Genomic DNA, 27,403 nt, shown 5'->3' with positions numbered 1-27,403 from the left:
CTGTGCAGGCCTATGCGGGATCCGCAGATTTTGCCACAAGAGAGACAGGGGTATGTGGCACTGGAGGGTGTGGGCACTGCAGCACGTTGATGCCTCAGTGCACGTCGCTGTATCCTCCTCTCTGTGGCTTGCTCCTGAAGGTGAGTAGTTCCCTGGTTGCAGGAGGAGCTCCAGGTGTTTCGATCAGCAGCCAGGGACTCGAGTGCAGTAGGTGGAATGTTGCACTGCTTCAGGAGGGTTTTGAGGTGATCCTTATAGCGCTTTTTTGGACCCCCAGCAGATCTCTGGCCATCCAGAAGTTGGCCATAGAGGATTTGCTTGGGCAGGCGGTGGGCAGGCATACGGATCACATGCCCAACCCAGCGTAGGTGTTTTTGCGCAAGGAGCAGGGCGATGCTTTGTGTGTGGGTCCGGTCAAAGACCTCAGCATAAGGCACCCTGTCTTCCCAGGACACACCCAGGATCCTTTGCAGGCAACGGATGTGGAAGGCCTCTAGGGTTCGAAAATGCCTCTGGTAGGGTGTCCAGGTTTCCGAACCATACAGCAGTGTGGAAAGACAGACTGCCCTGTACACAGCTGCTTTGGTGGAGGTGGTAAGGTTCCTGTTCTGGAAAACCCTGGCGCTAAGCCTGCCAAAGGCAGCAGAGGCCAGACCGATGCGGACCTGGATATCATCATCGATGTTGCAGGAGGGGGACAGAATACTGCCTAGGTAGGTGAAGTGTGGGACGATGGCAAGGGGATGACCATCGAGGGTGAAGGTGGGCACACACGTTTGGGGGGTGAACTCCTGAGCAACTATTTGTGTTTTCTTGATGTTTATTTGGAGACCAATGGCGCTGTAGATGGAGGCGACCACATTCAGCGCACGCTGTAGAGATTCTGGTGAGTGGGCGAGGAGAGCACAGTCATCTGCATACTGTAGCTCTAAGATGTGTTGGGTGGTGGTTTTGGTGAAGGCTTGGAGGCGCCTAATGTTGAAGAGGTTGCCATCCAGTCTGTACTGTATCTGTACCCCATCAGAAGGGTCCAGGAGTTTGTGCGAGAGGAGGGTGACTGTGGAGAGGAATATGTTGAAGATGGTTGGGGCTAGGACACACCCTTGCTTGACCCCCACATCCACACTGAAGAATGGAGATTGTTGGCCACCAACACTCACACAGGCTTGCATCCCATCATGAAACTGCCGCAAGATGTTTCTGAACTTTGGTGGAACCCCCAGCTTCCCCAGCACTTCCCACAGCAGTTCCCGGTTTACCGTGTCGAAGGCCTTGGACAGATCGATGAAAGCTAGGTACAGGTCTTTGCAGTGTTCTCTGCATTTTTCCTGTATCTGTCTAGCAGCAAAGATCATGTCTGCGGTACTTCGCTGTTGCCTAAAGCCGCACTGGGTCTCCGGTAGAATGTTATTGGTAGCATGAGATGCTAGTCGGAGTAGCATGATCCGTGCGAGCACCTTACCGGCAACTGACAAGAGGGAAATGCCTCTGCTATTACCGCAGTCTGCTTTGTCTCCTTTCCGCTTAAAGATTGTGATGATGTTGGCATCCTTCCAATCTTGCGGGATGACTTCAGATGACCAAATGTTAACGATCAGTTGGTGTAATCTGCGGGTGAGGAGGTATCCGCCATGCTTCAGGATTTCTGCCGGGACTCCATCAAGGCCTGGGCTCTTGTTGTAAAACACAAATACACACACACACACACATTTATGTCTTACCTTAATACCATGCCGTACACACACAAACACGGACACATACACATCCTTATCCACAGTCACCAACACACCAAATACACACACCACATACACAGTTAACCTAAACACACTCTCACACACACACACAAAGAGTGAGGACCCCCCTCTGTTACCATGACTGTTACCAATCATAACCGGTCCTGCCCAATCCCTAATCAGGCCCTCTTCCCTCTTTCCTCTTCTGAACCCTAAACTCTTCCTCTTCTCATCCTCTCTTTCCATTCCTGTCCTTCTTAGTTCCCTCCATCATGGAGAACACCTGACCTGTCCTCTGACCTCTGACCTCTGACCTAGGGTCGTCATCCTCCAGAGACCTCCCTTATCCCTTCCTCGGTCTGGTGCTTCTCACATGCAAAGATACAGGGACTGTCACAGTGTTGACCTAATGTCATTCAAGTATGTGGTTGTGAGAGGCTAGACGCATGCACGCACGCACCCACGCACAGACACACACTTACAAACACACACACATGTATGTGACTAGGGTCAAGAGAGCAGGCTTATGGAGATGGATGGATTGATAGACCGATGGACGGTGTGACAGATGGATGGGTAGCTTAAGGAGAGATAGATGGATTGATAGATGGGTGATGGATGGATAGTTATATAGCTCGAGGGATGGATTGATGTGAAGATGGAGGTGGATGCCTTACAGTGTGTCGTAGCTCTGTTCATATTGTTGTCACGGTGACAGCTGGCTATCCTCCCGGTCGGCTGAGGGGGATTATGATTGGCTGACACTTGTGGAGCTTTGCCATTGGTTACTTGAAAAGACGAATCACTCACTATTTGAGCAAATCGTAAGATGGCAGCGTTTCATAATTAGTTGAAGCTCATATCTATTCTTACGCGAGTGAAGAAGTAAACGGTGTGTTCCTTCAGAGACACATTTACTTATTCTTTTGTTTCATAAAAGAAAAAAAAAATCTAATTGTATTTGTTGTCGCACTAAGCGTCCACCAGCTTCTCCATTTAATAGCGAGGGAATGCTTGGTTAAAGCTATGGGTGGTTAATTTCGGCCATTGCCGGAAGCAACGATGCTCTGTAACAATATTGTATTCCCAATTTGTTTTTAATTGAATCAACGCCGAGGTTCTTCCCTGCTTTATTTAACATGTTATTGCCCAAGATTCCAGCCGATACAACAGTTGAAATTGCCTGGTCAAATATTAACAAGGCACATGCAACTTCACAATTTTACAGTTGCTCTTCTTAGTGCTTTAGAGATTGTAACCCACAATGTCTGGCCCTTTGACTCTTGGCCATTACAAATTGTTTATGTTCTATGTCTTGAACGTTTATATCTATTTGTAAAAAGACTCAACGCATCCAAATCAAATCTTAGAGCACAAAGGAAATTGGACATAAACAATCAATCTTCTGTTCCTTGTTTCTTTGTGATGCATTTACTTTCTGGGCACAAGGATGTTCACTTGGCGTCTTGATCATCCCAAAATGAATCCCAATACAAAGCAACCCATGCCTCCCTATCCGCTAAAACCATCTCTCATTCTAAACTAGGCCATGCACAGGTACTCCGTGCCCATAACCCAGACCAATCAGTTTAAACACTGAGGCCTTTGAACCAGGAAGCAGAAAGGTGATTAATGGAGGGGTGGATCCCGTTGCCCCTCAGTAGTGGGGAGACTGATGGTTTATGGGGTCCCGGTTGGGTCTGGTAGCCAACTGTGGAGACGCTGCAGCTGCTTGCTGCTCTATTTTCATAGAGCCATAGATCCTGCTGCTCTGGTACTGTCGCACACTGCTCATTGTTAGTAGCCTAGTAAGGATGCCACTGAGATCTGGTCTAATAGCACACACACAGATGTGCTCACACTCGCACTTACAAACACAAGTGTGCACACATATATCTTCGCAAAACTGCGATCCCTGCTCCTCCTATCTTAAGTTCTGTGGTATTGTTGAACAGTACACCTAAAAAGAGTTACTGTGTGTTAACCAGCTTGCCTGGTATGAGGGGGAACAAGAGGTGGATTGATAAAGTAAAACACAAGGCGCATCGAGTCAGTGATCCTAGCGGTTAGCCAAACACTGGATGAATAGCCAGGTTAGTGTGTGCCGGTTGAGTGAGCGTAGTATTAGAACGATGTTTAAGAGCGTGTTCATCATCAAAGCTATGTTTACCAACTGTCTTTTAAACATGAATAATTCAAGCCAATTCCCATGCAGAACACGTTAACGGCCTGTCTCAAGTGTGCATCGTTTAATAAGGGGGAGTTCTCAAGGCAGAAAAGTGGGTTGAAAGAGAGAGTGAATGGCATGTTGCACTGGACACTGGAGACAAGGTGCCTAATTGACAGGGCGCAGTAGGCCAACTATATGAGCGCTCTTTAAAACATTTCAAGAACTCTCGTGTGTTTCACACCTTGGTGTGGGAATCTGTATTGGGTGGATAGGATAGTGTTGCAGGGGACGAGAAGCGTTGACATTATTCCTCTCCTCTTTTCGAGGCTGACCTTTGTATTTGACGAAGGTGTTTTCTGAAAGGATCAGTTTAATCTCTCTTGGCTCCTAAAGCAGTATATGTGAGGATGAGTTTAAGACCTATCGCAACCTTTCATACGGCAAACAAATCAAAGCACACACTTCAGCACACAGTGCAACGCTAAACAATTACAATCCCTTCTGTGCTCCACCTCTCACCCCTCTCTTTCTATTTCTCAACTCCCCTCTTTCCCTTTTCCTTATGCTTTCCTCACCAACTCACCTAAGTCCTATAGTACTCTGTCTCTAAAGTTCTCTCTCTTTCAATTTACCTTTTTTTCTCTCTCTCTATATCACCCCCCTTCCCCGAACCCTCTCTCCTCCTGTCTGATTCATTGATCCAAGGGTCACCAAGGATTACTTGTAGATGAATTCTAGATAATAAGATGTAGATAGCCTCCTGTCCCCCCATCCCCTTCTGGAGACTTATTAAAGAGCTAATGAGAATGTTGAAGGTTTAGGATATTCCTTTTTATTATTGATAATTCCAGTTCTAAACTTCCATTAACTAATCAACCGATCATCAAACATCCTTATGTATTTCTGAATTTTTGCCTTCCAGCTTTTTGTTTTCTGTAATCCACCAGAGCCTGCTTGGCCAGAGGCTTATGAGGCCTGGTGGAGATCACAAGGTGAGCTAAGGACTAGATCAATTAATCAACCATTAAGTCAAATTAACAAATTAGTACTTTGTTCCAGCGGGCGCTGTCCGTGGTCCTGAAGTCGGACCTGTGTGTTGCACCCAAACAAATCTAAAGACCTGTGTTACACCCAAACAAACATAAAGACCTTTGTGTTACACCAAAACAAACCAAAATATCTGTGTGTTTCACCAAAACAAACTTAAAGACCTGTGTGTTACACCCAAACAGACTTAAAGACCTGTGTGTTACACCCAAACAGACTTAAAGACCTGCACCCAAACAAGCATAAAGACCTTTGTGTTACACCCAAACAAACCAAAATACCTGTGTGTTACACCCAAACAAACTTAAAGACCTGTGTGTTACACCCAAACAAACCAAAATACCTGTGTGTCACACCCAAATAAACTTAAATACCTGTGTGTTACACCCAAACAAACTTAAAGACCTGTGTTTTACAGCCAAACAAACTTACAGACCTGTGTGTTACACCCAAAAAAACTAAAGACGCGTGTGTTACACCCAAACAAACTAAAGACCTGTGTGTTACACCCAAACAAACTAAAGGCCATACACCCAAACAAACTCAAAAGGCCTGTGTTAAGCCCAAACACACTTAAAGCAGTGTGTTAAACCCAGACAAACAACATCAATATGATTTGACAGAATGTATGAAGAACAAACTACCCAAAAAAGAGAGGGAGGGCAGGGATTCAGACCACAACCCTACAATCCTTTTCCAAACTGAGTTTCTAAGATTACATTTTCCTGTCACTGTGTGTGTAGTGGATACATCCCTCTGTGATAAGCTATTGGTATTTCACATTTTTAAATCCTGCTGTATCACTTTAAATTAGTAACAGCATTCCCATCATTACATTACTTTAGATCCTGTTGTATCACTTTAAATCAGTAACAACTTTCCCATGACAACATTCCTTTAGATCATTTTGTATCACTTTAAATTAGTAACAATGTTCCTTTAGATCCTGTTGTATGACTTTAAATGGGGAAAAACATTCCTTTAGATCCTGTTGTATCACTTTAAATGAACAACATTCTTTTAGATCCTGTTGTTTCACTTTAAATTAGAAACAACATTCCTTTAGATCCTGTTGCATCACTTTAAATTAGTAACAACGTTCCCTTAATGACAGAGCCGTGTGAGTACAAGAGGGATACTTTCTTGCCTTGTCTCTTGCGTGGTGTTGTGACACATGTTCTATTTATTCCTTTATTCAGGGAGGGTGAATCACTGCTCTTGGCAACAGTGGTTTCATTCATTGTATTACCAATTCAATTGACTTTCCTTTTAGTTTGGGGCTTTCTTTTCATTAGCAACACCTGAACACCTCTGGCTGTTATGGTCCTGTTGTCGCATTCTCTTGTACTCATACTAGCCATACACCTGCGTCTGGTCTTTTTTTTCATGTGTGTGCGTGTGTTGCCGTACACACGCTAGACATGCTGAGTCCGTCCGCAGTATGACTGCAGTGGATGAATATGTATTTTGATCACGTCGATCATATATTGTTTAAAACAAGCTTTCTATGAACTTTCAATAAAGAATAGTGTATTATTGGGTCTGTTTGCGGCTGGCGTATTCATGTGTGTCCGTGCCTTGTATTTACGGTGTTGGTGTGTTGTGTAGGGTGTTGAATTATTCAGGTGATGTTTTGATTGTATTCATTTATCTTAAGTGCATGCACATGTGTATGTAAATGTGTTTCTGTGTGTGTGTGTGTGTAACTCATTCATTATTAAAAAGAGATTAGGATTCCGTTATTACCCAACAACATTATCTATTTCCAGAGCACCGTACTCTAATTAGAAAGCAGGGAGAAATGTGTGTGTGTGTGTGTGTGTGTGTGTGTGTGTGTGTGTGTGTGTGTGTGTGTGTGTGTGTGTGTGTGTGTGTGTGTGTGTGTGTGTGTGTGTGTGTGTGTGTGTGTGTGTGTGTGTGTGTGTGTGTGTGTGTGAAACTAATTGCTGCAGCTTACATCGTACATAACGATTAACATCGATTGATTAACACCTGTTCATTTTTCCTGGTGGGGAAACAACGGGAGGCTTTAAGGATTTGTGGGAATTTTGTAACTTGTCTTCCATTCAAGGCATCGGGAGAAGTTTTTAGACCATTCCGTAGCCACTCAACGGACACCTGAAAAAACAACAGCAAAGGAACAGATTCATAAAAGATCATCTTCATTTACTGTGGGTCAAGCGTCTTCAAAGCTTTCACTTAACACTCCTAATTGCTCCAGCAAATATCGAAGTAGCTACAAAAAAAAGTTAAAGTCAGAGCCACTTTCTCCCCCCGCCATCCGAGCGGAGAGTAGATCATGTCAAACGGGGTGTCTGCCTCTCTCCCTCTTGTCCCACTCGTCCGTCTGCCTCCTGGTCTCCCGCCTGTTGCCTCCTCTCCTCTCCTTTATCTCTCCCCGTGTTTGCCATCGCAAATTCTCTGCTCTTCCTCCTCGTCGTTGACACCTTTTCTCCGCTGCTCTCTGTGATCTATCAGCGTGAATGAACTCCCCTCCCCAGTTTGAATTACTCCCCCCCCCCCCCCCCCCCCCCCCTCGCCTGTCTTGCCAGGGTTAGGGCGCTGCGGTGCCATCAATTAGGATGTAATTCTGTTAGCCAACGAGCGGTTATTCCTTCAGCTTATGAAAACGTCTGCTGAGCGGCTGGTGAGGGGGCTCTCTGTCGCCCATTTACAGATCAAACTTATCTAATGGAAGATGGAAAAGATAGTTTGGGCTATTTACGCATTCACCCTCATTATACCAAACCAGATGATATTTTACCAGACAATAACGCACCACACCACAGCACAAAATAGCATACCATTTCTTGCAGCATTATTCAACACTGTATCTAACCCTACCTCTCATTCTATGTAACTGTATCTACCATGACATTCATTATCACCCAACATGCTAAAGCTGACACCTCTCACTGGGTGGTTTTATTCAGCTCTATCTGCGAGTATTTGTTTGTTTATGCGGCGCGCAACGGAGCCATATTGGAGCCAGTTAGTGTAGGTGGGTATCTCTCTGAACCGCCTTTGGCTGCCCGGCTCCAGGAAGTGTGGATTCTCAGTGAGTCATATGTGCTGCCAGAGCTGCTCTTTAATAATAGGCTGCGTATGTGTTTAACTTGTTTCGCTTCCAAACTATAATTCTCTCTCTGTATGAGTTGTCTGTTTGGACAACTTGTGATTGTATCCCTGAGTTCGTTCCAAGTAATCGCATCACGTACATTCGTTTTTATTTTGCCAACCTTTTATGAAGCGTGACATATGCTACAATGTTGCTTTGTGTATGACGAGCCCGGTAAGCTTTGTTTGTTGTAGGTGGCTTTCTGTTCTGTGTTTTAGAGACCTATGTTTGAGTGAGTAGGAAGCTACTCTGAAGCAACCGAGCCAGAGTATGGCTCTTGATCCAATATTAAAGTGGATCGTCTGAGGCAGAGGTTCCAACCCTCATGGCCTTCTACCGTGACCCCATTTTTAGGTCCGAAAATAATTTCTCCATGGACTCCTACGTCTTGCCTCTCTTGTTGTTCTCAGAGTATCACCATCCGCCTGACACATTTCTGAGTAAAGTGCTTGGTAGAAGTTTGCTTGTGGCTACAAATTTAGCAGTCTAAAAGCATAAAGAACCGTAACCCCTTTTTGTATTCATCAAGAGTCTGCATCCAAATATCTACAGCTTATATGCCAGCCCTCTCCCGAGACCCAGTATCCAAGTCCCAAGTGGGGTCTTGACGACAAGGTTGGGAAACACTAGTGTGAAGACCCCCCCCCCCGCTATGAAGTTTGTGATTGAACTGATTTACGGAGGGCTGTCGGCTGTCTGAACAAACAGGATGTGCAGAGGATGACACATGTTTGAGGAAACATGTTCACAAGTGTGTGTGTGTGTGTGTGTGTGTGTGTGTGTGTGTGTGTGTGTGTGTGTGTGTGTGTGTGTGTGTGTGTGTGTGTGTGTGTGTGTGTGTGTGTGTGTGTGTGTGTGTGTGTGTGTGTGTGTGTGTTTGCACTTGTGTATGCGTTAGCATAACATTTGATGGAATATAATTGGCGTAACATTGGCTGGAGAAACATTAACTATTTCACCCAGCGCCTTTTAATGAAAACCGTCGGTGGGAAAACAGCTATGATAGAATCTTTCAAAATATCATTTGAACACCACCAAATAAGATTGTACCAATACAAATAATAATTTGTAGAGGGGACAGTTTGTTTATGTAATAAAGGAGAAGAAAATATACGAAAACAGAAAAATATAATGGAATAGCAAAAATTAATAACATGCCATTCCAGGAAAAGGCAAGCAAAAAATAAAGATCAACATTTTTAATATCTTCTTAAAAGTGCCCAGAGAGCCTGCTCCTCTCAGATATTAAGGGGTATCATGGGATGGTGTTCCATAATGTATTTGCCGCATATGGACTGTTTTGCCATGACTACAGTCCTAATCAAAGATATGAAAGCCATGGGGCCTCAGTCCGTTGGTTTTGTCAGTCATCTTTGTTCGAGCTATTGGGTTGTTAAACCCTGTTCATTGTCTAGGTTTGAAAGCTAGGTTTGAAAGAGTTATTTTCTTGTTGCCAGTCTTATCAGCCACAAGTAATATATTAGCTCTAACTGAATGAGCCTGGAACCCGTTTTGTCGGGGGAGAGTTGTGTTTAAATGAATGAATGAATAACTGGCTGCAGCTTTTCATTAAATACAGTCGCTGGTAAGGTCGGGTTCATTTTCCATGGCTTGTGCCAGAATTGGGGCTGGTCACACCTGCTTTTTAAAAGCATACAAAGAAATGGAATAAAAATAATAACCGTGGCTTCCAATGTTAGAAATACACTTGAATAAATAATCTTCTGAATAAAAGTAACTTAAAACCATTTACAGTTTGTTTGAAAAAAAAAAAAAAAGTTAATAAATACATTCACCAGCTTCAAACGTTATAGATATTCCCTAACCCTGTCGCTGCTCACCATTCACATTGCGTCACACAGGTTTGCATATTCCGTAGTCCATATGGTTCTCTATTGTACTCCATGTACAGTCATCTCAGTGCTGACGTTCCGCTCCAACACCTCCGTTCACTGGAGGAATGGAGAACGGCTGCTCATTGGAAATCCATGGGCAGTCATTCAGCCATGCCAGGGGCTCCAGAGCCCATTTTAGTGCCTCCCAACACGGCTCATCGATTCCTTTATTGTCGTACACCACTAAGCCACTCGAACCCCTCTCCCTTCTTACCTGCCTCTCTTTTCACACCTTCTCCACATGTTCTCCGCACTCACCTCCTTCTCTCCTCCTCTCTCCGTCTGTTTTTTGTACCCCCACCATTCAATTCTGTTGGACTCTATCTTCTTTCTTATCTCTTGGAGGTTTTAACATAGGTTTTACACAGACTATACTCTCTCTCTAACATGGGGTTGTCTCTCTCCCCCTCTCTCTAACCTTTGGTCTTCTATTTCTCTCTGCCACAGACCGCCCCGTTGCCATGACGATTGAGGAGGAGGAGGGCCTGACACCGGCCTCCGCTATCGTCGGGGTAACGCCGACCCCTGTCGTCTTCACGACGACCACGGCATGGGAAGATGGCGGCGGTGGCGGCGGCGGCCGAGCCTTCGCTTTCTCCTCTCCACGACAGCACTCCCCCACTCCCCGCCTCTCTCCGAGGGAGCAGGAGGAGGAAGAGGAGGAAGGGATGATGGAGGTGGACTGGATCGAAGAGGACATAGTGGAGGAGGAGGAGGAGGAGGAGATGGGCCGGTGTGACAGTGAAGTAGGGTGTGACCACCACGATAATGATGATGATGATGATGATGATGACGAAGGAAGCAGTGATGCCAGTGTGCTGGTGGTCCCCCACCCTGAGATGGTTCCCGTGGTCTTCTTCTGCCTCAAGCAGACCACCTTCCCCCGCAGCTGCTGCATCAGCCTCGTCTCCAGCCCATATCCTTTGCGTTGCCGCGGTAACCGTATGTGTGAGCGTGTTTGCGTTTGCGGAAGGAATTTTCTGCAGTATGTTCTGATGCATTCGGCTAAAGTCCCCGGCTGAACTTTACAAACACTGCTTGACAGACGAAAAATTTGATTTTATTATATCGCTTGAATGTATTGGAGTCTGAAGTCCAAAAAGCTGCTGAGATCTTTAATTGGGTGAATACTCAGAGGACGAAGTGAAGGTTGAAAGTGATTGCCCTTCTGCACTTACCTGCTTTAAATGAATTGCATATGGTGCAATCCTGCTTCCCTTTGTTAATAACGTGGCTTTAGCTTAAGTTCAACCACACTATTTTAGGGAGAATTCTGACTGGGGCATTTTTTGCCTCCTTCAAAATAAGAGCTCAACAAATCAGCTTTCACGATTCCGAGCAGGTTCTCCACCGGAACCGGAGGACAAGGATACAGCAAGCTGTGCTACAGCTAAATTACAATTTTGGAGGTTTGGGTGGTTTGAAGCTAGCCTGGCTCCGCCCGCCTAAGTACTTCCGCTCAATTTGAATTTCCCTTCAGTACTAGGTCTGGACCTGCTGTATGTAATTTGGTTTTCTGGTGCTGCCACAGCGGCCGCCAATCAGCGAACAGAGGGCGTGTCTGAGAACAATGACGATAAAGTCGTACGCCAGTTTGAGTTGTTGTTGTAGGTCGGTAGTTGATTTACAATGTGCAATTTTTCCCTGATAAATTAAATTCGACGAACAAAACCTGCAGCTGTCGTTGACGGACATTTTCGTGCAGACGCGCAAGGTGTTTGGTTTGTGTACAACCTGCGCTTGATTCCCGGCGCATGACATACGTCACAACCAAACGTTAGCGATTGGTTATGGCAGATCCAGAGTGGCACTGGGCAGATCCAATCATTTTAAACTTCAACAGACACCCGCCTTCAAGTGAGTTAACGTTTGTCAATTGATTAGGTCCAGACTCTAGTACGAGAGTCTGGTAGAACCAGGCTAGTTTGAAGCAGTTTCCTCAGGCCAATGTGTTGTGGCATCCAGCTATCTCTTTCCATCTTTTTGGGTCTTGTTAAACAGGATAGATAATGGCAGAGGGGTGTGTGTGTGTGTGTGTGTGTGTGTGTGTGTGTGTGTGTGTGTGTGTGTGTGTGTGTGTGTGTGTGTGTGTGTGTGTGTGTGTGTGTGTGTGTGTGTGTGTGTGTGTGTGTGTGTGTGTGTACCCGTGCGAGAGAGATGGAGAGAGAGACACACGACAGATTTACAGAGACAGCATGACTGTACGGGCAACGGAAAGATGAGAGAGATGTTTATCTGTGTGTCAGATCAACAGAGAGCAAAAAAACACTTACGTTTTATAGACCATCCATCCAATTCACTGGTCTAACTGGAAGAGCATTCACACTACACCCAGCCTTCTCTGACACTCACTCTTTCTTCTCTTACATTCAATCATCTCTCATTCTCTTTTCCTCCCTGCGCCTCTCAACTTAGTCCTCACCTTCTCATCCTCTATATCTCACCCTCTCTCTCCTCCTATCCCTCTATTTCTCTCTCCTCTCTTCATCTCTCTCAACTCTCCATCTCTCCTCCTTTCACACTCTCCCTCCCACTTTCACCCTATCTAGCTCCCTACTCCTCTCCCTTGCTCCATCTCTCTCCTCTTCTTCTCCTATTTCATCCTCTACTTTTCCTCATCTTCTCCTCTTTTTCCTCCTCATCATCCTGTCTCCCTTCTCTCTAGGTTGTGTGTGTGTGTGTGCATGTGTGTGTGTGTGTCTGTGTGTGTGTGCACTCCCTCCCTGGGATCCCTGCTGGCAGTGTGAAGCCTAGCCCATCTCAAACCAGCGGGGTGGGCGTCGCCCTGTGTTGCCAGGAGGGAGGAGAGGCTGTGAAGTCACGGGGATGATTAGAGCAGTGACGGGACGGTGACCTCCTGGGGAGCTGTCTCTTGTTCAGGAGATGCTTGAGAAGGTCTCACTCTGAAGACCCCTCTGTCGATCGGCCTCCTCTTGCTGTCCAATTACTTATCCCGAAATGGATTAACGAGCATCCGCGTGTGTGTGTACGCGTTTGTGTGTATCAATCAGAGTGCTTGCCATCTGTGTCTGGGTTCACCCATTTACATCAGTGTGTGTGTGTGTGTGTGTGTGTGTGTGTGTGTGTGTGTGTGTGTGTGTGTGTATAAAGCAATACATATATACTTGATTTCTTACTATATTTACGTAATTAATTAAGTCATTGTCTCTTATCTTTCGCTCTCTTTTTTTAACTCTGTTTATCTCTCTCTTTCTGTCCCTCTCTATCTCTCTCTGTGCCTCTCTTTCTCTTTCTCTCATTGTGTTAGCCTCTACCCATCACTTAATAGACGGTAAATCAACAGTGGGTTTGTGTTCAAATCTCATTGCAGTAAGGCAATAAGAAGGGCGAGAGATATAATAAGACAGAGCGAGGCGAGGGAGAGAGAGCGAGAGCGTTGGCAGCCCCATAGTGTTGAAATGAATGCCGGGGGCTATTCTCAGTAACAGACAGATTTAATTTATGTCCCCGCTGCACTTCCAGAGAATCACTGAGCGCGGGACATATCCCTGCCATTCATCTCTCTCCCAGAACTCATCTGCACACCACTGACTCTTCATTTAGCGATCTCCCCCTGCTCTTTTATTACCCAGAGGTTAGCTGTGTCTAACGCAGTCTGTCTGTTTCCCCTGACGCACAACTCTGTAGAGCTCCTTAGCACTCCTTAGCACACCTCACGTCAGACATTTACGCACACTTCATTCTCACACATGCACACACTGTCACACACTTATACAAGCACAAGAATGCAGACACACACACACGCAGGCACGCACATACGCATGCACGCATGCACACACACACACTTAATCTCACACAGGCGCTCACGCACTTATACCTACACACACTCTTACAGACACACACCCATGCATAAACACAACTCAAAAAAGTTCTTCGAAGACAAGACAGAAGGCAGAAAGCAAACATCAAAGTGATCAATGCAGCTACAGCAGCCTGGTATTCCGTCCACTCAGCCAACCGGTGTTGGCAGCTTGCTACTTCAAAACCTTTCCCCCCCTCTTCAACGCAGCCTCTCACCACCGCGATGATGATATGCAAATGACCATCTCGACGGGCTGGTAATCAGTGATAAGTATCCTCAGCTGCTGCCAGGACAAGTACTCTTCCTCATGCAGAGGCTTAATGAGGCGATGATCTACAGGTGTCAGCCACTCAATCATGTGCTTCAGGTGGACCGGGGCATCACTGCAGCATAGTAGAATGTGGTGTCTCTATCATCATAGAGACACATCATCGCAAACCTACTTTGTTGTTGTTGTCGCGTAGTAAGTAGTACAACTTTTGGAAAAAGGAATATTTAGTGGAAGAGTGCAATGAGGCAATGAGGTGTCCAGATTCTTCTAAATAGCTGTCTGGTATTTGCTAAGTAGCTGTCTGGCCTCTTATACCATCCACAAATGAACCGGGCGGTAGGCTGCTTTATGCTAATGGTGCATCATTTGGTTCATTTGGCAGAGGCATAAAGTGTTTTCTTGTTATGTCTGCAGTGCGGTCAGAGCTCGGCCCGTCCTGTTCTGCTGAGATCGGCTGGTTTGGGACGCTGGGGAACCATGGAGGCTGCTGAGAACCTGTGGCTATACGGTCAAAATAAGAGAGGATGGTCCTTATCTTAGCCTTCCTCTATGGGAAATTCACTGCGCATGGTCAAGGACAGGAGCCAATGGAAAACGGAATAATCAATTAAAATAGGGGTTAAAGAAACGACACATCAGATATATCTATCACATTATGAATTGTAGCGATCTCAATGCAAACGTCAAAATCTGTGAACATTACAGACGGTTGAGCCAAACAATATTGCCTACTATTTTATTGAAACGATGCATCATTGACCATTACACATAAGTGTCTCGACTAAGGCTCAGCTCAGTTCTGTGTACGGGTGTCAGGGGGTAGGGGGGTCATTCCAGATGGGTGCAGGGTCAGTCAAGCTCAGCCCGATACCTTCCTGGTCCAGCTGAAATGGGTCTGGTTACGATATGGAAGCAGAGAACCCGGTGGGAGAGGAGCATCTGAGATAGCCTGGACTCCTATCAAGACCCAGTGGAGCTGTAATGGACCATGAGAGATAGAGAGAGAGCGAGAGAGGGAGGGAGGGAGGGAGGGAGAGTGCAGTGGACCAGACAACTTATCATGATTATATTGTGTCAATTGCAGTTCTCATACAGGTGGAGAACAAACACACACAAACACACAAACGCAGAGCCATAGACAAACACAGTATATTACAAGCACAATCACAAGTACCTCCCCATACACACACATTTACATATAAAGCAAACACGGGCACGAACACACACATACACACACACACACACACACACACACACACACTGAAAGGACAGATAGGAACTGAGGAAGAGGTGGCAGATCGCTTGGTCTTGGGAATCACATATTGCCTCCTCCCTCCATGTAGCCACCTGTAGACCAAAATGGAGGAGAAAAACAGGAAAGAGGGGCTGGTGGAGGAGGACAAAGAGCAAGAAGGTGGGGGAGGGGTGAGAGACCAGAGGGTTTTATTGTTGAAGATGAAAGTGTGTGTGTGTGTGTGTGTGTGTGTGTGTGTGTGTGTGTGTGTGTGTGTGTGTGTGTGTGTGTGTGTGTGTGTGTGTGTGTGTGTGTGTGTGTGTGTGTGTGTGTGTGTGTGTGTGTGAGAAACAAGGCGGTTTAGAGAAGGGCTCTGCAGAGGGAAGGAGTGGGGTGAGGAAGAGACAGGAGGTGAGAGAGCTAGAGGGGCTGAGAGAGAGAGGGGGAGGGAGAGCGAAAGAGATATAGGTAATGTAGTTTAGTTGAGGTATTTTCTGCTCCAAAGCCGTGTGGTGGCGAGGGAAGGTCAGGTTAATAGCTTCCAATTCACTTTCAATCTCTTTTAGAACAACAGTTTGCACACACACACACACACACACACACACACACACACACACACACACACACACACACACACACACACACACACACACAACCAACTGCCTCATAAAAGAAAACACGCAAGTGTGCACACACAAACATTCTGCAACCAACTACATCACACACACGCAAGTGAGCACACACTCACAAGCACATGCACAAATTCAATAATTCAAGGTTCTTTTGGTTTTCTCTTTTTCTTTGCACAAACCAAAAGTCCAGTTTTATATATTCTTAGTGAGTAATGCCCTTAGTGTCAGATGAACGGATAGCTTCAAATGTTATACCCCTTTACCAGATCATCAAGCAGGCGCCTGCATCTAAAGCCCCTTACCATGGATTCAGACAAATGTCCTTAAGGTGCAGTTAAGGGCATCTTGCTCAGTGATGAGGAGTAGACCTCTAACTATCATACTACCCATTGGCATTGCCCCTTACACAGTAAGACAGTGTGGCAGCAAACTGTTTTCTCATCTGATTGACATTCCGGTTTGACATTTATCCTCTTCAGTCACACGTCGCTTGGACATGGCTTGATGCTGATTGGTTCGTTAATTAGCAACAATTGTTAACGACCACAGATGTCTATTACAGGTATTTGGATCGAGCCCTATCATTATATGAGTCTGTTCATAATGTAAACGATGGATGTCGTTGCCTGTATTAGTGTGTGTGCGTGCGTGCGTGCGTGCGTGCGTGCGCGTGCGCGCTGGGTAGGTATTGGGCTTGAATTAGTGCATGTCTATTTATGGCAAGAGTGGTTATGTTGAAGATTCTCAGTTGGAGTTTCTCAGTAAGATTTCTCAGGAATGACAACATGTTCCCTCTCGTTCTCTATGCCTCCAGAAGCTGTAGATGAAAGACACGGTTTCTGAGAGCCGAGGGCGACTAGATGAACACACTGGGGCTAAGAGAGAGAGGTTGTATAGGGACAGATGTGTTGAGAAAAGAAAGACAGGCAAAGAGAGTGGCAGAGAGGAGATAGGCATGGGCAGAGAGATGGAGCAGATAGAGAGGCATACAGAGAGACAGAGAAGAGAGATTGGAAGAGCAACGGGTAGAGTGAAGAAGACGAGGGACATACAGGTAGAAAGACGGGTAGAGGAAAAACCGGACTGAGCAGATAGTGAAAGAGGAGAAACGAATAGACCAATTAAAGCAGAGAGGAAGCTGACAGACGGAGAGGAGAGGAAAAAGAGAACAGCAGAACACTGGATTACAGCTTGTCAATCACTTCTTATTCACCTGTTCAGTCTGCTCGCCTTCTATCTCTCTCGCTTTCGCTCTCTTGCTCTTGCTAGTAGACCCTCACCCATTCCCCCTCCACCAACTCTTGGAACTAATGCTAATACCTCAAATAATCATTATGTTAATGACGCAGTTAATCACTATGCTAATGCTATGCTAACACGGCTGTACCCAGCTGTCAGAGCTGAAGAAAAGGTGGCATCATCACATTTTGCTGGCCCTTACCCTTACTGCGCCGTCTGCTCCCACCTGCCTCTCTGTTTCCCTACGGTGGTTCCTCCCCTTGAAGGTTTAAAGATATGCGCGCCTCTGACTGACCAGCAGGTTAACTCCCAAGATCCTTTTCTCATTCCTACTTTCTTCCGTTTTTTTTGGTGATTTTTATGCAAGTGAGGTGATTGAATCCTGGATGAATCCTGGATTTTCAAAGATGTTGCTGAATGTTATGCATTTCATATTTTCCCATTTTGTGAGAACGAATGTAGACAGTTTCTGAAGATGTGAGGTGAAAACATCATTCTAGTCAAATAATTCATACACTTCAACACGCTATCTCTAAATATCCCGATCTGTAGGCTGAAAGCGTCAGAAAAAGAAAAAAAAGCAACAGTCATAGTGAAGATAAATAATCAAATGTATCTTCAGCCAGAGGCACCGCAATGGGAGATTCTACAGTGTTCCTCACATAATATAAAAACCAAGACAACGCCAGCAAATTGACAGAAGCCAGTAATCCTTTTAATGGCTGCCACTTTTCCCACGTCTGACTTAATAAGCTTGCAAGAACGGTGCGGAGAAGAGCTTAACTACACAGGAGGTGAATGAGGTCAGTGCGACAAACGAAGTAATGAAAGAGACAAGAATATGGCAGCAAATCGGAACGTGACTTCATTAGTTCAACCTCATGACTCCAATTTTCTGTCTTAAATTTAACGGAATATATAAAAAAAGAAAAAGGTTTTTGGTCGAGATAATAAGAGGGAAAGAGAAAGCAGCACAGATAGATAAATTAGGGAGAAAACAACAATTAGCATTCACAATTTACTAATTACTTTTTAGAATTGATCATTCAGAACATTTATCAGCAGATGCTTTTATCCAAACGGCTTCCAGTGATTTTTCTTTTTTACCCAGGATAATGTAATGGTTAGGGTTATGGTTTATTGCTCAAGGATGCTATACTGGTAGCCTGTTTTCATTGGGCTTCAAACCTGGAACATTTCAGCTGGGACTTGAATGACATCCCCACCAGTCTATCCTGCCCCTCTTTATGACTTAAATAAGCCTTTAAAATAAAGCTCCAGTGTGAATCCTTGGGGTGTGTATGTTTATACAGCATGATGGCAGAGCACCTATTCCTCTGTCCCCCAATGTTTAAGTGATTCCTTGTCACAGGGTTCGATATAGGACCAGCTGTCTATAAGTGCTGGGACCAAAATAAATGAGAAACATAATGGGGTCTGCGGCTGTCTGGACTTTTTAATTGGAAATGTCTAATTGGATTTGTCGTCTAATTTGATGGGTTTAAAGAGGAAAAAAAATGCTCTATCTGTAATTGAAATGAAATGAAAACAAAAACGTAGGGTGTTTATGGTAAGATCTACCACCACATAAGCTAACTATTCCCCCATGAGTCGAGAGCATTGACGCAAACCACCTCCACTCGCCTCTCGTTCAATCTATTGGTCAGAACTATATGGTCGTCAAAATGACATGTCCATCAATAACGAGTTGTTATTGGTTTTGTTGTTAAGCCTTTTAGATGCAGTGTTCCCCCTCCTGGGTATGAATAGTGAATGGATGTCATTCTCTATTTTTTAACATCAATCAGTAATTCAACTCTGGCAGATATCTATTGATGATGGGATAGGGTGCCACTACTCTACGTCTACTAGGACCATGTAGTGTGCCAAATGTTAAGAATCCTCTTCTCATCTTTACTGTGAAAACAAAATAAGGTACAACCTATGTTTCGGGTTCAAATACTGATGATTCCAATGGCGATGGTTCTTATGACATCAGTTTCTCTGGCGGTGGTTCTTCTGGCGATGGTTCCTATGGTGATGAAACCACTGGCGAGGTTCATCTGGGGTTGGTTCCTAAGGCTACGGGTCCTCTGGCGACGTTCCTATGACGATGGTTCCTATGGGGATTGTCCTCCTGATGTTTCTGCCCAGTTGTGATGGCGTCATGGAGAAAGAGAAAGGGAGAGAGATATGAACGGTGTGATGGAAATTGTCATCCGACATGGGGTTCCCAAGACACTAATGCCGCTTTTCCACTGCATGGTACCAGCTCGACACGACTCGACTCGACTCGACTCAGCTCGCCTTTTTTGCGTTTCCACCGTGATCTAGTACCTCAAGTGGCTGCTTTTTCTAGTACCGCCTCGCTCTAGGTTCCAAGCGGCTGAGCCGATGCTAAAAGGTGACGTCGGCAGACGGCCGGCCACTGATTGGCCAGAGAGTGTGACGAAGTCACGAGAGCGACATGGCAACCATGCTGGTAACGATAGAACAGCCATAGTAGCGCCGCAGCCAACATATTCCACTTCTTCAACATGCCAGCTAATAATACGAACACGAATACCATCGCATCGATGTTCTCCATTGTTGTTATGTGGGTTCTGTCCATGTGTGGGTCACGTAGGTGTTGTTTGCGTCGCGTACAAAAATACGTCACGGCCCTTTCGCGCAGACGACCCCGCCCACGTCCCGGAGGTACTATTTGCGGTGGAAAAGCACCCGCGCTGCTACCGTGTCGAGTCGTGTCGAGTCGTGTCGTGTCGAGTCGAGCTACATGTGCGGTGGAAAAGCGGCATAAGACACTGTGACCTCTAAGTTATTATCTATAGTAACCATTTCACTGTTTGTGCCTCGCTCATTGCCCTTGGGGGGGACGGGACGGACTAGACAGCCTTGGCTGACTCAAAGCTATACCAAGAGCTACTTCCATGCCTTAACACTGGAGTGTGCCCACTGTTCGGGACTCACTGTAACGCTTCAAACTTTGTATGCTTGTCGTGCTGAGTGGCCTTTCTGCGCACAGACTACTTTTCTCCTTATACTATTATACCCTTTATTACAATAAACGCTGAGTTATGTTGTCAATACAGTTTAAGGATTTTTCCACCAGGATTTTCTCAGGGTTTGTTGTCATAATTTAACGATGATCAAAAACATCAAATAGTCAATGGACCCCTAGTCCTTACCAATGAACTGTGACAATGCTTTGAAATGATGGGTGATCATTTTATGCTTGGAGACACTTTCTCAATGTTGGCAGCTTCGTTGGCGGAGTAGTTCAACGCGCACATAGTTACTTCCCCCCGGTCCTTTGGGACACACACACACACACACACACACACACACACACACACACACACACACACACACACACACACACACACACACACACACACACACACACACACACACACACACACACACACTGAGCAGATAGGGTCAAAGGTCAGATGAGCCTGCCAGATCAATGTTCCAGACCAAGGGCTGTAAACCAATACAGATATAAATGTCTGCTGAACAAAAAAACTATTCTGACATACCAGGGGATGCCAGGCGATAACCACACTAAACGTAATACTGCTGAGTAAAAGGCTGAGATGGACCCTCTTGGCTTGGAGTAGATGCAGTTGTCTGCCTAGCTTGTATTGCTAACTCACGTGCACACGCACACACACACATAAATATGTATCAATGCATTAGGCCTAAAGTGGCTTGCATGAGGAACAAGGTTTGAGTGTGACATAATAATTTACCCGATACAGAAGTTGAGCTTCTTTACCTTAGTGAAGATTACTATTTCTGTATTAGTGTATTGATGTAAATTGCTTTTTTTGTGCGGCTTAATAAAAATAAAACATTAAAAACCATATACAGCATGTTAAGGAAAAGAACATATAAACAAATTATGTTTATATTTTTATTGATTACATTTATTGCAGTGGTGATGAATGCCTTTTGATATTTCTTATTTTTCGCAAGCTAGGATCTAGTAACGCTACCCTGATGAGAGTAGCAGGAATGACTAACGTATCTTTTCTAACTTGCATTCTACATGCTAAAATTGTTCTGTGAAATGTGTCCCTGTTTTCATTGAGTGTTCATTATTAAATCCAAAAACAAGCTGCCCACTCCTGAAGGTAACCATCTCGCTGGTTATTTTTCGTACAAACACCCACTGTGAGCGAGAGGTCAGAACACTAGCAGCCTCAATTTCCCTGACAGATCCCCCCTGGTGCCTCCTACTGCCCCCTGTGGCTGGTGCTGGTTATTACAGGTCTGGCTGCCAATACATGTTACCGTCAGTCTCGTGTCCCCTACTGGGTCTGCTGGTGCTGAAATAAATCACAGCTTCCAACCAGGGGAGAGCACCTGGATGTGTGTGTGTGTGTGTGTGTGTGTGTGTGTGTGTGTGTGTGTGTGTGTGTGTGTGTGTGTGTGTGTGTGTGTGTGTGTGTGTGTGTGTGTGTGTGTGTGTGTGTGTGTGTGTGTTTGTCTCAGTGTGAGGTGATTAGGGGTGAAATTTGTATAGAAGGGGGTTGCGAGTGTGTGTATGTGTGGGAGGGGCTGATGAAGGTGTTTGTGTCTCAGTGTGTGTATCAGTATGTGTGTGCTTGTGTCTGAGTGTGTGTGTTGGTGTTTATGTCTGGGCTACTGTGTGTGCTTCCGTGTGAATACCATGTTTGTGTGCATGTATGTGGGTGTGTGTGTTACTGTGGTCATCAAAGCACCAGAGAGAAAGTAATTAACACAGCAGGGTGTGGACGTGTTGGTATGTGTGTGTGTGTGTGTGTGTGTGTGTGTGTGTGTGTGTGTGTGTGTGTGTGTGTGTGTGTGTGTGTGTGTGTGTGTGTGTGTGTGTGTGTGTGTGTGTGTGTGTGTGTGTGTACAACTGAATGTACTTTTAATATCATCAGTGATGTCTCTGATGTTTTCCTCCTCCTCCTCCATCTCCTTTTCATCCCTTTCTTTGCTGCTGCCCCACCCACCCCTCCCAGCAATGTCACCATGGCGATCGCACCATTCTAACTCTCCCCGCACTCAAGTGGACTGAACTGTTTGTGTGTGTGTGTGTGTGTGTGTGTGTGTGGGTCTGTGTGTGTTATATTCCGGGCTCAAACTTTAAGTTAAGTTTAAATTAAAATCACTGCTCATCTCCATTTCCCTGGACTAGCTGAACTTTGAAGGCGCTTCTGTTTTTAATAAATATAGACAGTGAGACATACGTCAGACAGGGTGAAAGATTCTTTCTCCGTTTCTATCATTTTTCACTCTATCTGTCCCTTCCTCTCTGTCTCTATCCTTCCCTCTCTGCCTCTCTGTCTCCTCCATTAAGACAGGCAGACAGACAGATTGGCATGCGGTCTTACAGACACAATTGCAGACAGCTGGACAGACTGATAGACTAACAGACAAGACAAAGAGACAGACAGGAAGACATGAAACAGACATGAAGAAAGCCTCTCTGAAGGCAAGACAGAGAGGCTGACAGATTCAGAATTTCTCCAAACACACCCAATCTCTCACACACACACACACACACACACACACACACACACACACACACACACGCACACGCACACACACACACCCCATGTGCAAAAGCACAAGACATCTTTCCACTCCTAGATAACACGACAAGAAAAGAAAACATGTATATGGATTAAAAACAGCCTCCGGAGGAGGAGGAGGAGGAGGAGGAGAAGGAAAGGGGTTGGGGGAGATAGAGGGGGGGACGAAGAAAGATAGAAAGAGGGCGAGAGAAATAGGGAGGAGAGAGAGGGGGAGATAGAAAGAGAGCGATGAGGTAGAGAGAGAGCAAGATAAGCCATGACAGGAAGTTTAAACCAAGGCCAGGATGTTGGAGACAAAACACTAGCGTGTGTGTGTGTGTGTGTGGGTGTGTGATTGATAGCTAAACTGTTTTTAACAACATCCGGATGCCACATCCCGGGAGTCTTCTCGCCGCTGAAACTCAAGATAAAAGCGCTAACAAAGCTACTGTAATTACAACAAAAGAACACAACGAAGTGACAATCTGGTTAATTGAGGAAACATGGCCATCAGGGAGGGGTACCCTTAGTTTGGCGTTGCACCAGAATTATTGGTGTTGATGTTTTTGCAGGATAGACTTGGAACCCGATAGGATTTGGAAACAATACTGACTTGCACTGCAGGCAATGGAAAAACTAACTTGAATGGCACCGTTTCTACTTTAATTCAAGACCGGTGGTTTATGCTTCAAGTTGGCGAACACAAGCAATAATTCCTCCACTTACAATAATGCCTGTTTGGGGTAGTGACACGCTTGTTTCCATGGAAACCACACTCGTCAGAGCAGCGAACCCCCACACACTTTTAATAATGGTCCCATAAATGCGATGGATACTTACGCACCCAATGTGTCTCTGGGCCAGATATGTACTGAGGTACACAGGCCATTTTGATGAGAGAGAGAGAGAGAGAGAGAGAGAGAGAGAGAGAGAGAGAGAGAGAGAGAGAGAGAGAGAGAGAGAGAGAGAGAGAGAGAGAGAGAGAGAGAGAGAGAGAGAGAGAGAGAGAGAGAGAGAGAGAGAGAGAGAGAGAATGAATAAAGATACAATTGAATATCAAATATCATACAATCTCTAAATAAAAAAAGTTTATAATTTATTTATATGCGTTTCTTAATGATTCCTTATTACAAATATTATTCTTATCATAATCATGGAGCTTCATTGTTGAGGGCATAAAGATATGTGCTGACTGTTTGTTGATAGAACACTGAACGCCTGTAGGGTTCAGAGGTCACCGAGGAGGAAGCGCTTGAAGTAGAGAAGAGCTTGAGTGATTCATAACAGGTTGATGAGTGTCAGATGGGGGAGGGAGGCAGCTAAGGAAGGGCGGTTGGGAGAGAAGGAGGAGGGAGACACTGAGAGAAGGAGAGAGGAGGAAGGGAGGGAGGGAAGGATGGATGGCTAGAAGAGGGCAGAGTTCAAATTGAAAATGAGGGGAGAGTGTGTGAGAGTGTGAGTGCATGCGTGTGTGCTCACATGTTTGTGCTTGTGTGCATGTGTGTGCTTGTGCGCTTGGGTGTAAGACTCCTCCAGTTCAATGCAATGGATTGGAGTGTCATAGTACTCCGTATATCTGTATTATCACCCACACAGCTGTTTGGTCTGCTTGAGCCCTGAACCCTGGCTGTCACTCTGCTGACATTTACACATTTATATGTTACAAACATATTCTCCAAGTCTCCCTCTTGATCGCTTCCCTCTCAATCTCTCTCTATCTCTGTTAACTAATCTATTATATCCCATTCTGTTCTAATGAACTCTATTCTATTCTACAACATTATATTCTAGTCCATGCTGTTCTGGTCTATTTTGTTCAGTTCTGTGGGATCTCACAGGTGTGTGTGTGTGTGTGTTGTGTGTGTCCTTTCTTCAGTGAGCTCACTGCTACTGCTGCTGGTTACACAAGCCTGACAGTGATCCAGAAATAGCCCCGACACAGTGGTGGTGGGCGGAGAGGAGGAACCTCACCGCCGTATCATCGCTATCACCCGCACCAACACCATTACCCACCACTGCTATTACCTACACGACTCCTCCACCACTGTCACCTCCAGCAACTCAACGACACCACCAACATCACCTATTTCATCACCATGACCACCCTCATCATCATCAGCATCATCAATGTCATCATCATTATCACCATCACTACTAACACCTCCACCACCAACACCACCTCCATCCTACCCCTACTACCACCACTTCTAACACCTCCACCACCACCAATTCCAGCTCAATCCCATCCTTACTTACACCTCCACCACCAACACTACCTCCATCCTACCCCTACTAACACCTCCAGCACCAGCACCACCTCCATCCTAACCACTACTAACACCTCCCCCACCACCACCACCACCTCCATCCTACCCCTACTAACACCTCCACAACCAACAATTCCACCTCCATCCCTCCCCTACTAACACCTCCATCACCGCCAGCACCACCTCCGTCACATCCCTTCTAACACCTCCACCAACAACACCACCTCCATCCCACCCTTCTAACACCTCCATCCCATCACTACTAACACCTCCACTTCCACCTAAGACACCTCCATTCTACCACTATTAACACCTTCACCACCACCTAAGACACCTCCATTCTACCACTATTAACACCTTCACCACCACCAACACCACCTCCATCCCACCCTACTAACACCTCCATCCCATCACTACTAACACCTCCACCACCACCAACACTAGCATCATCATCTCTAGGACCGCTATGACCCCTGCACGAAGAAAGAGTAACAGAATAAATCTAGCGAAAGAAGGAAAAAAAGTAAGAAAGGGAGAGACTAGGGGCAGACTGTATGGCGACAGCAACAGACTCCAGCAGATGTTCCTCAACAGGCCACATGCCCGGGGTAACCGTGGGTCTGTGTGGCTCTCAGCATCTGCTGGGGGGACCAAATCCCATCGGTAACTGCACACTGCAGTGCTTTTTCACTCTCTCGAAAAAGCTTGGCCCCTTTCCCTATCTATCTCCCTCCGATCTTGTGGCGTCGGTGCTTGCAGACACCGTTGGAGGTGGAGAAAGTGTTCAGCGACTGGAACGCCATCTCCTCCTGTCGGACCCCATCGTGTCCTCACCATCTGCTCCACGCTACGCACTAGTTAGCCCTTAGCCACAAGCTATTAGCGCTGCTGTGGACGGAGCAGCTGAAACCTGTGTAGTGCTATACACAGTGTGTGTGTGTGTGTGTGGGGGTGTGTGTGTGTGTGATCGCTGACAAACCTGAGATTCACTGAGGTAATGAAAGATGATTGTGCCGACACTCCAAGAGCAGTTTTGGCTATGACTCACTGATGGATCGCCACACACACACACACACACACACACACACACACACACACACACACACACACACACACACACACACACACACACACACACACACACACACACACACACACACACAGTGATTATAAGGAGCACAATCACACAGAAGAATAAGGAAAGTAAAAAAAATATATAACAGAAATGCAATCATGAAAACCTTGTGCAGGTTGTATGTGTTGTCCCTCACAGAGACACATTGTGATGTGATTGGTTAGGACTGGCCCTGATTTTAGACATTTGGGGATCACCCATCTCTGGGTTGGCGTTGTCAAGACAACCAATAAAACTGACAGCATTCCATGTATTTGTGGGTGTGCATAAGGGTAGCCAAGCGCGCGCGCCCGTGTGTGTGTGTGTGTGCGTGTGTGTGTGTGTGGTAGGGTTTGCATGTGCACATGGTGTGTGTGTTTGTCGTTTATTGCTCTCATCACAGAACTTATTTCTATCTGTTTGTTCTGTATAAATGTAGAATGCACTACTTCCTCAGAGTATACATCGCGCGTTCTGTGACAGATGGAAGATGTGATGTGTTTAGATGTTTGGCACACTGAAACTCCATTACACCCGCCATTGTGGCTTCAAAATAAAAGCATTCAAATAACATTAAACATCAAAATAAAAGCTTTGATGTGAATTGAGCCGTTGATCCCTCATGAATGAAGAAGGAACCGCTTTTAAAAAGCCTTTCTCTCTCGCCCCATCCATCAGTTTTTTTTCCAGTTTTTCCTCTCTGCCCTTCCACAAATCTCTCTCTCTCTCTTTCTCTGTCTCTGTCTCTGTCCGTCTGTCCGTCCTAATACTTCCGATCGCTCTCCTGGGTAACCCAAATCAGTTGCTATGGCGACCCCCAGGTCGTTTCCCTCCTGCGATTATCTTTCAATGAATCAATGGGGAGGGGAGGAAGATGAGGAGAGAGAGGGGAGAGCGAGAGACAGGAGTGAGAAGTGAGCATGAGGCAGATTCTCAGTGAGAGAGCGGCAACGATTCCTTCTGGACCCCAGCTGTTGAGAGCCGAACAAATCCCGCCACAGAGACACTTTCTTTCTCTGTACCATCATAGCTACACTTGGAAGGTATTTGTGTTGTTTAACAGAGGTGCCCTGTCCGTCTGACATTGTTTTAGTGCGGCAGTTTAGTGTTCGTTGGCACAACATGCTGCGTTACACCGGACCACTGGAAGGCCCCCTGGCCTTTCACCTTAAACTCACAAATACACAACGTGCTGGACCCATAAATCGTTACATCCACAACACTATAGTTACCCAAGCTTGAAGCTTGAATCATAATGTGGAAGACAGTGGATCATTGATTTCCCCCTGATTGTAATTTATATAAATT

The 27,403-nt window shown here is 45.6% G+C and overlaps 1 protein-coding gene across 1 annotated transcript in view; it reads left to right on the top strand.

Annotated features, from left to right (window-relative positions):
- LOC130380050 (voltage-dependent T-type calcium channel subunit alpha-1I-like) overlaps positions 1 to 27,403 on the top strand; it is a 109,813-nt gene that overhangs the window by 21,565 nt on the left and 60,845 nt on the right. The window contains exon 2 of the mRNA XM_056587233.1: positions 10,411 to 10,879. Coding sequence (XP_056443208.1) covers positions 10,425 to 10,879 — 455 coding nt within the window. The 5' untranslated portion in view covers positions 10,411 to 10,424. The remainder of the gene's footprint in view (positions 1 to 10,410; positions 10,880 to 27,403) is intronic.

The sequence above is a fragment of the Gadus chalcogrammus genome, chromosome 3 (assembly GCF_026213295.1).
Source record: "Gadus chalcogrammus isolate NIFS_2021 chromosome 3, NIFS_Gcha_1.0, whole genome shotgun sequence".
In the NCBI taxonomy this organism is placed as follows: domain Eukaryota; kingdom Metazoa; phylum Chordata; class Actinopteri; order Gadiformes; family Gadidae; genus Gadus; species Gadus chalcogrammus.
The sequence above is the reverse complement of the archived record's forward strand: the minus strand, read 5'-3'. Positions and strand labels throughout refer to the sequence as shown.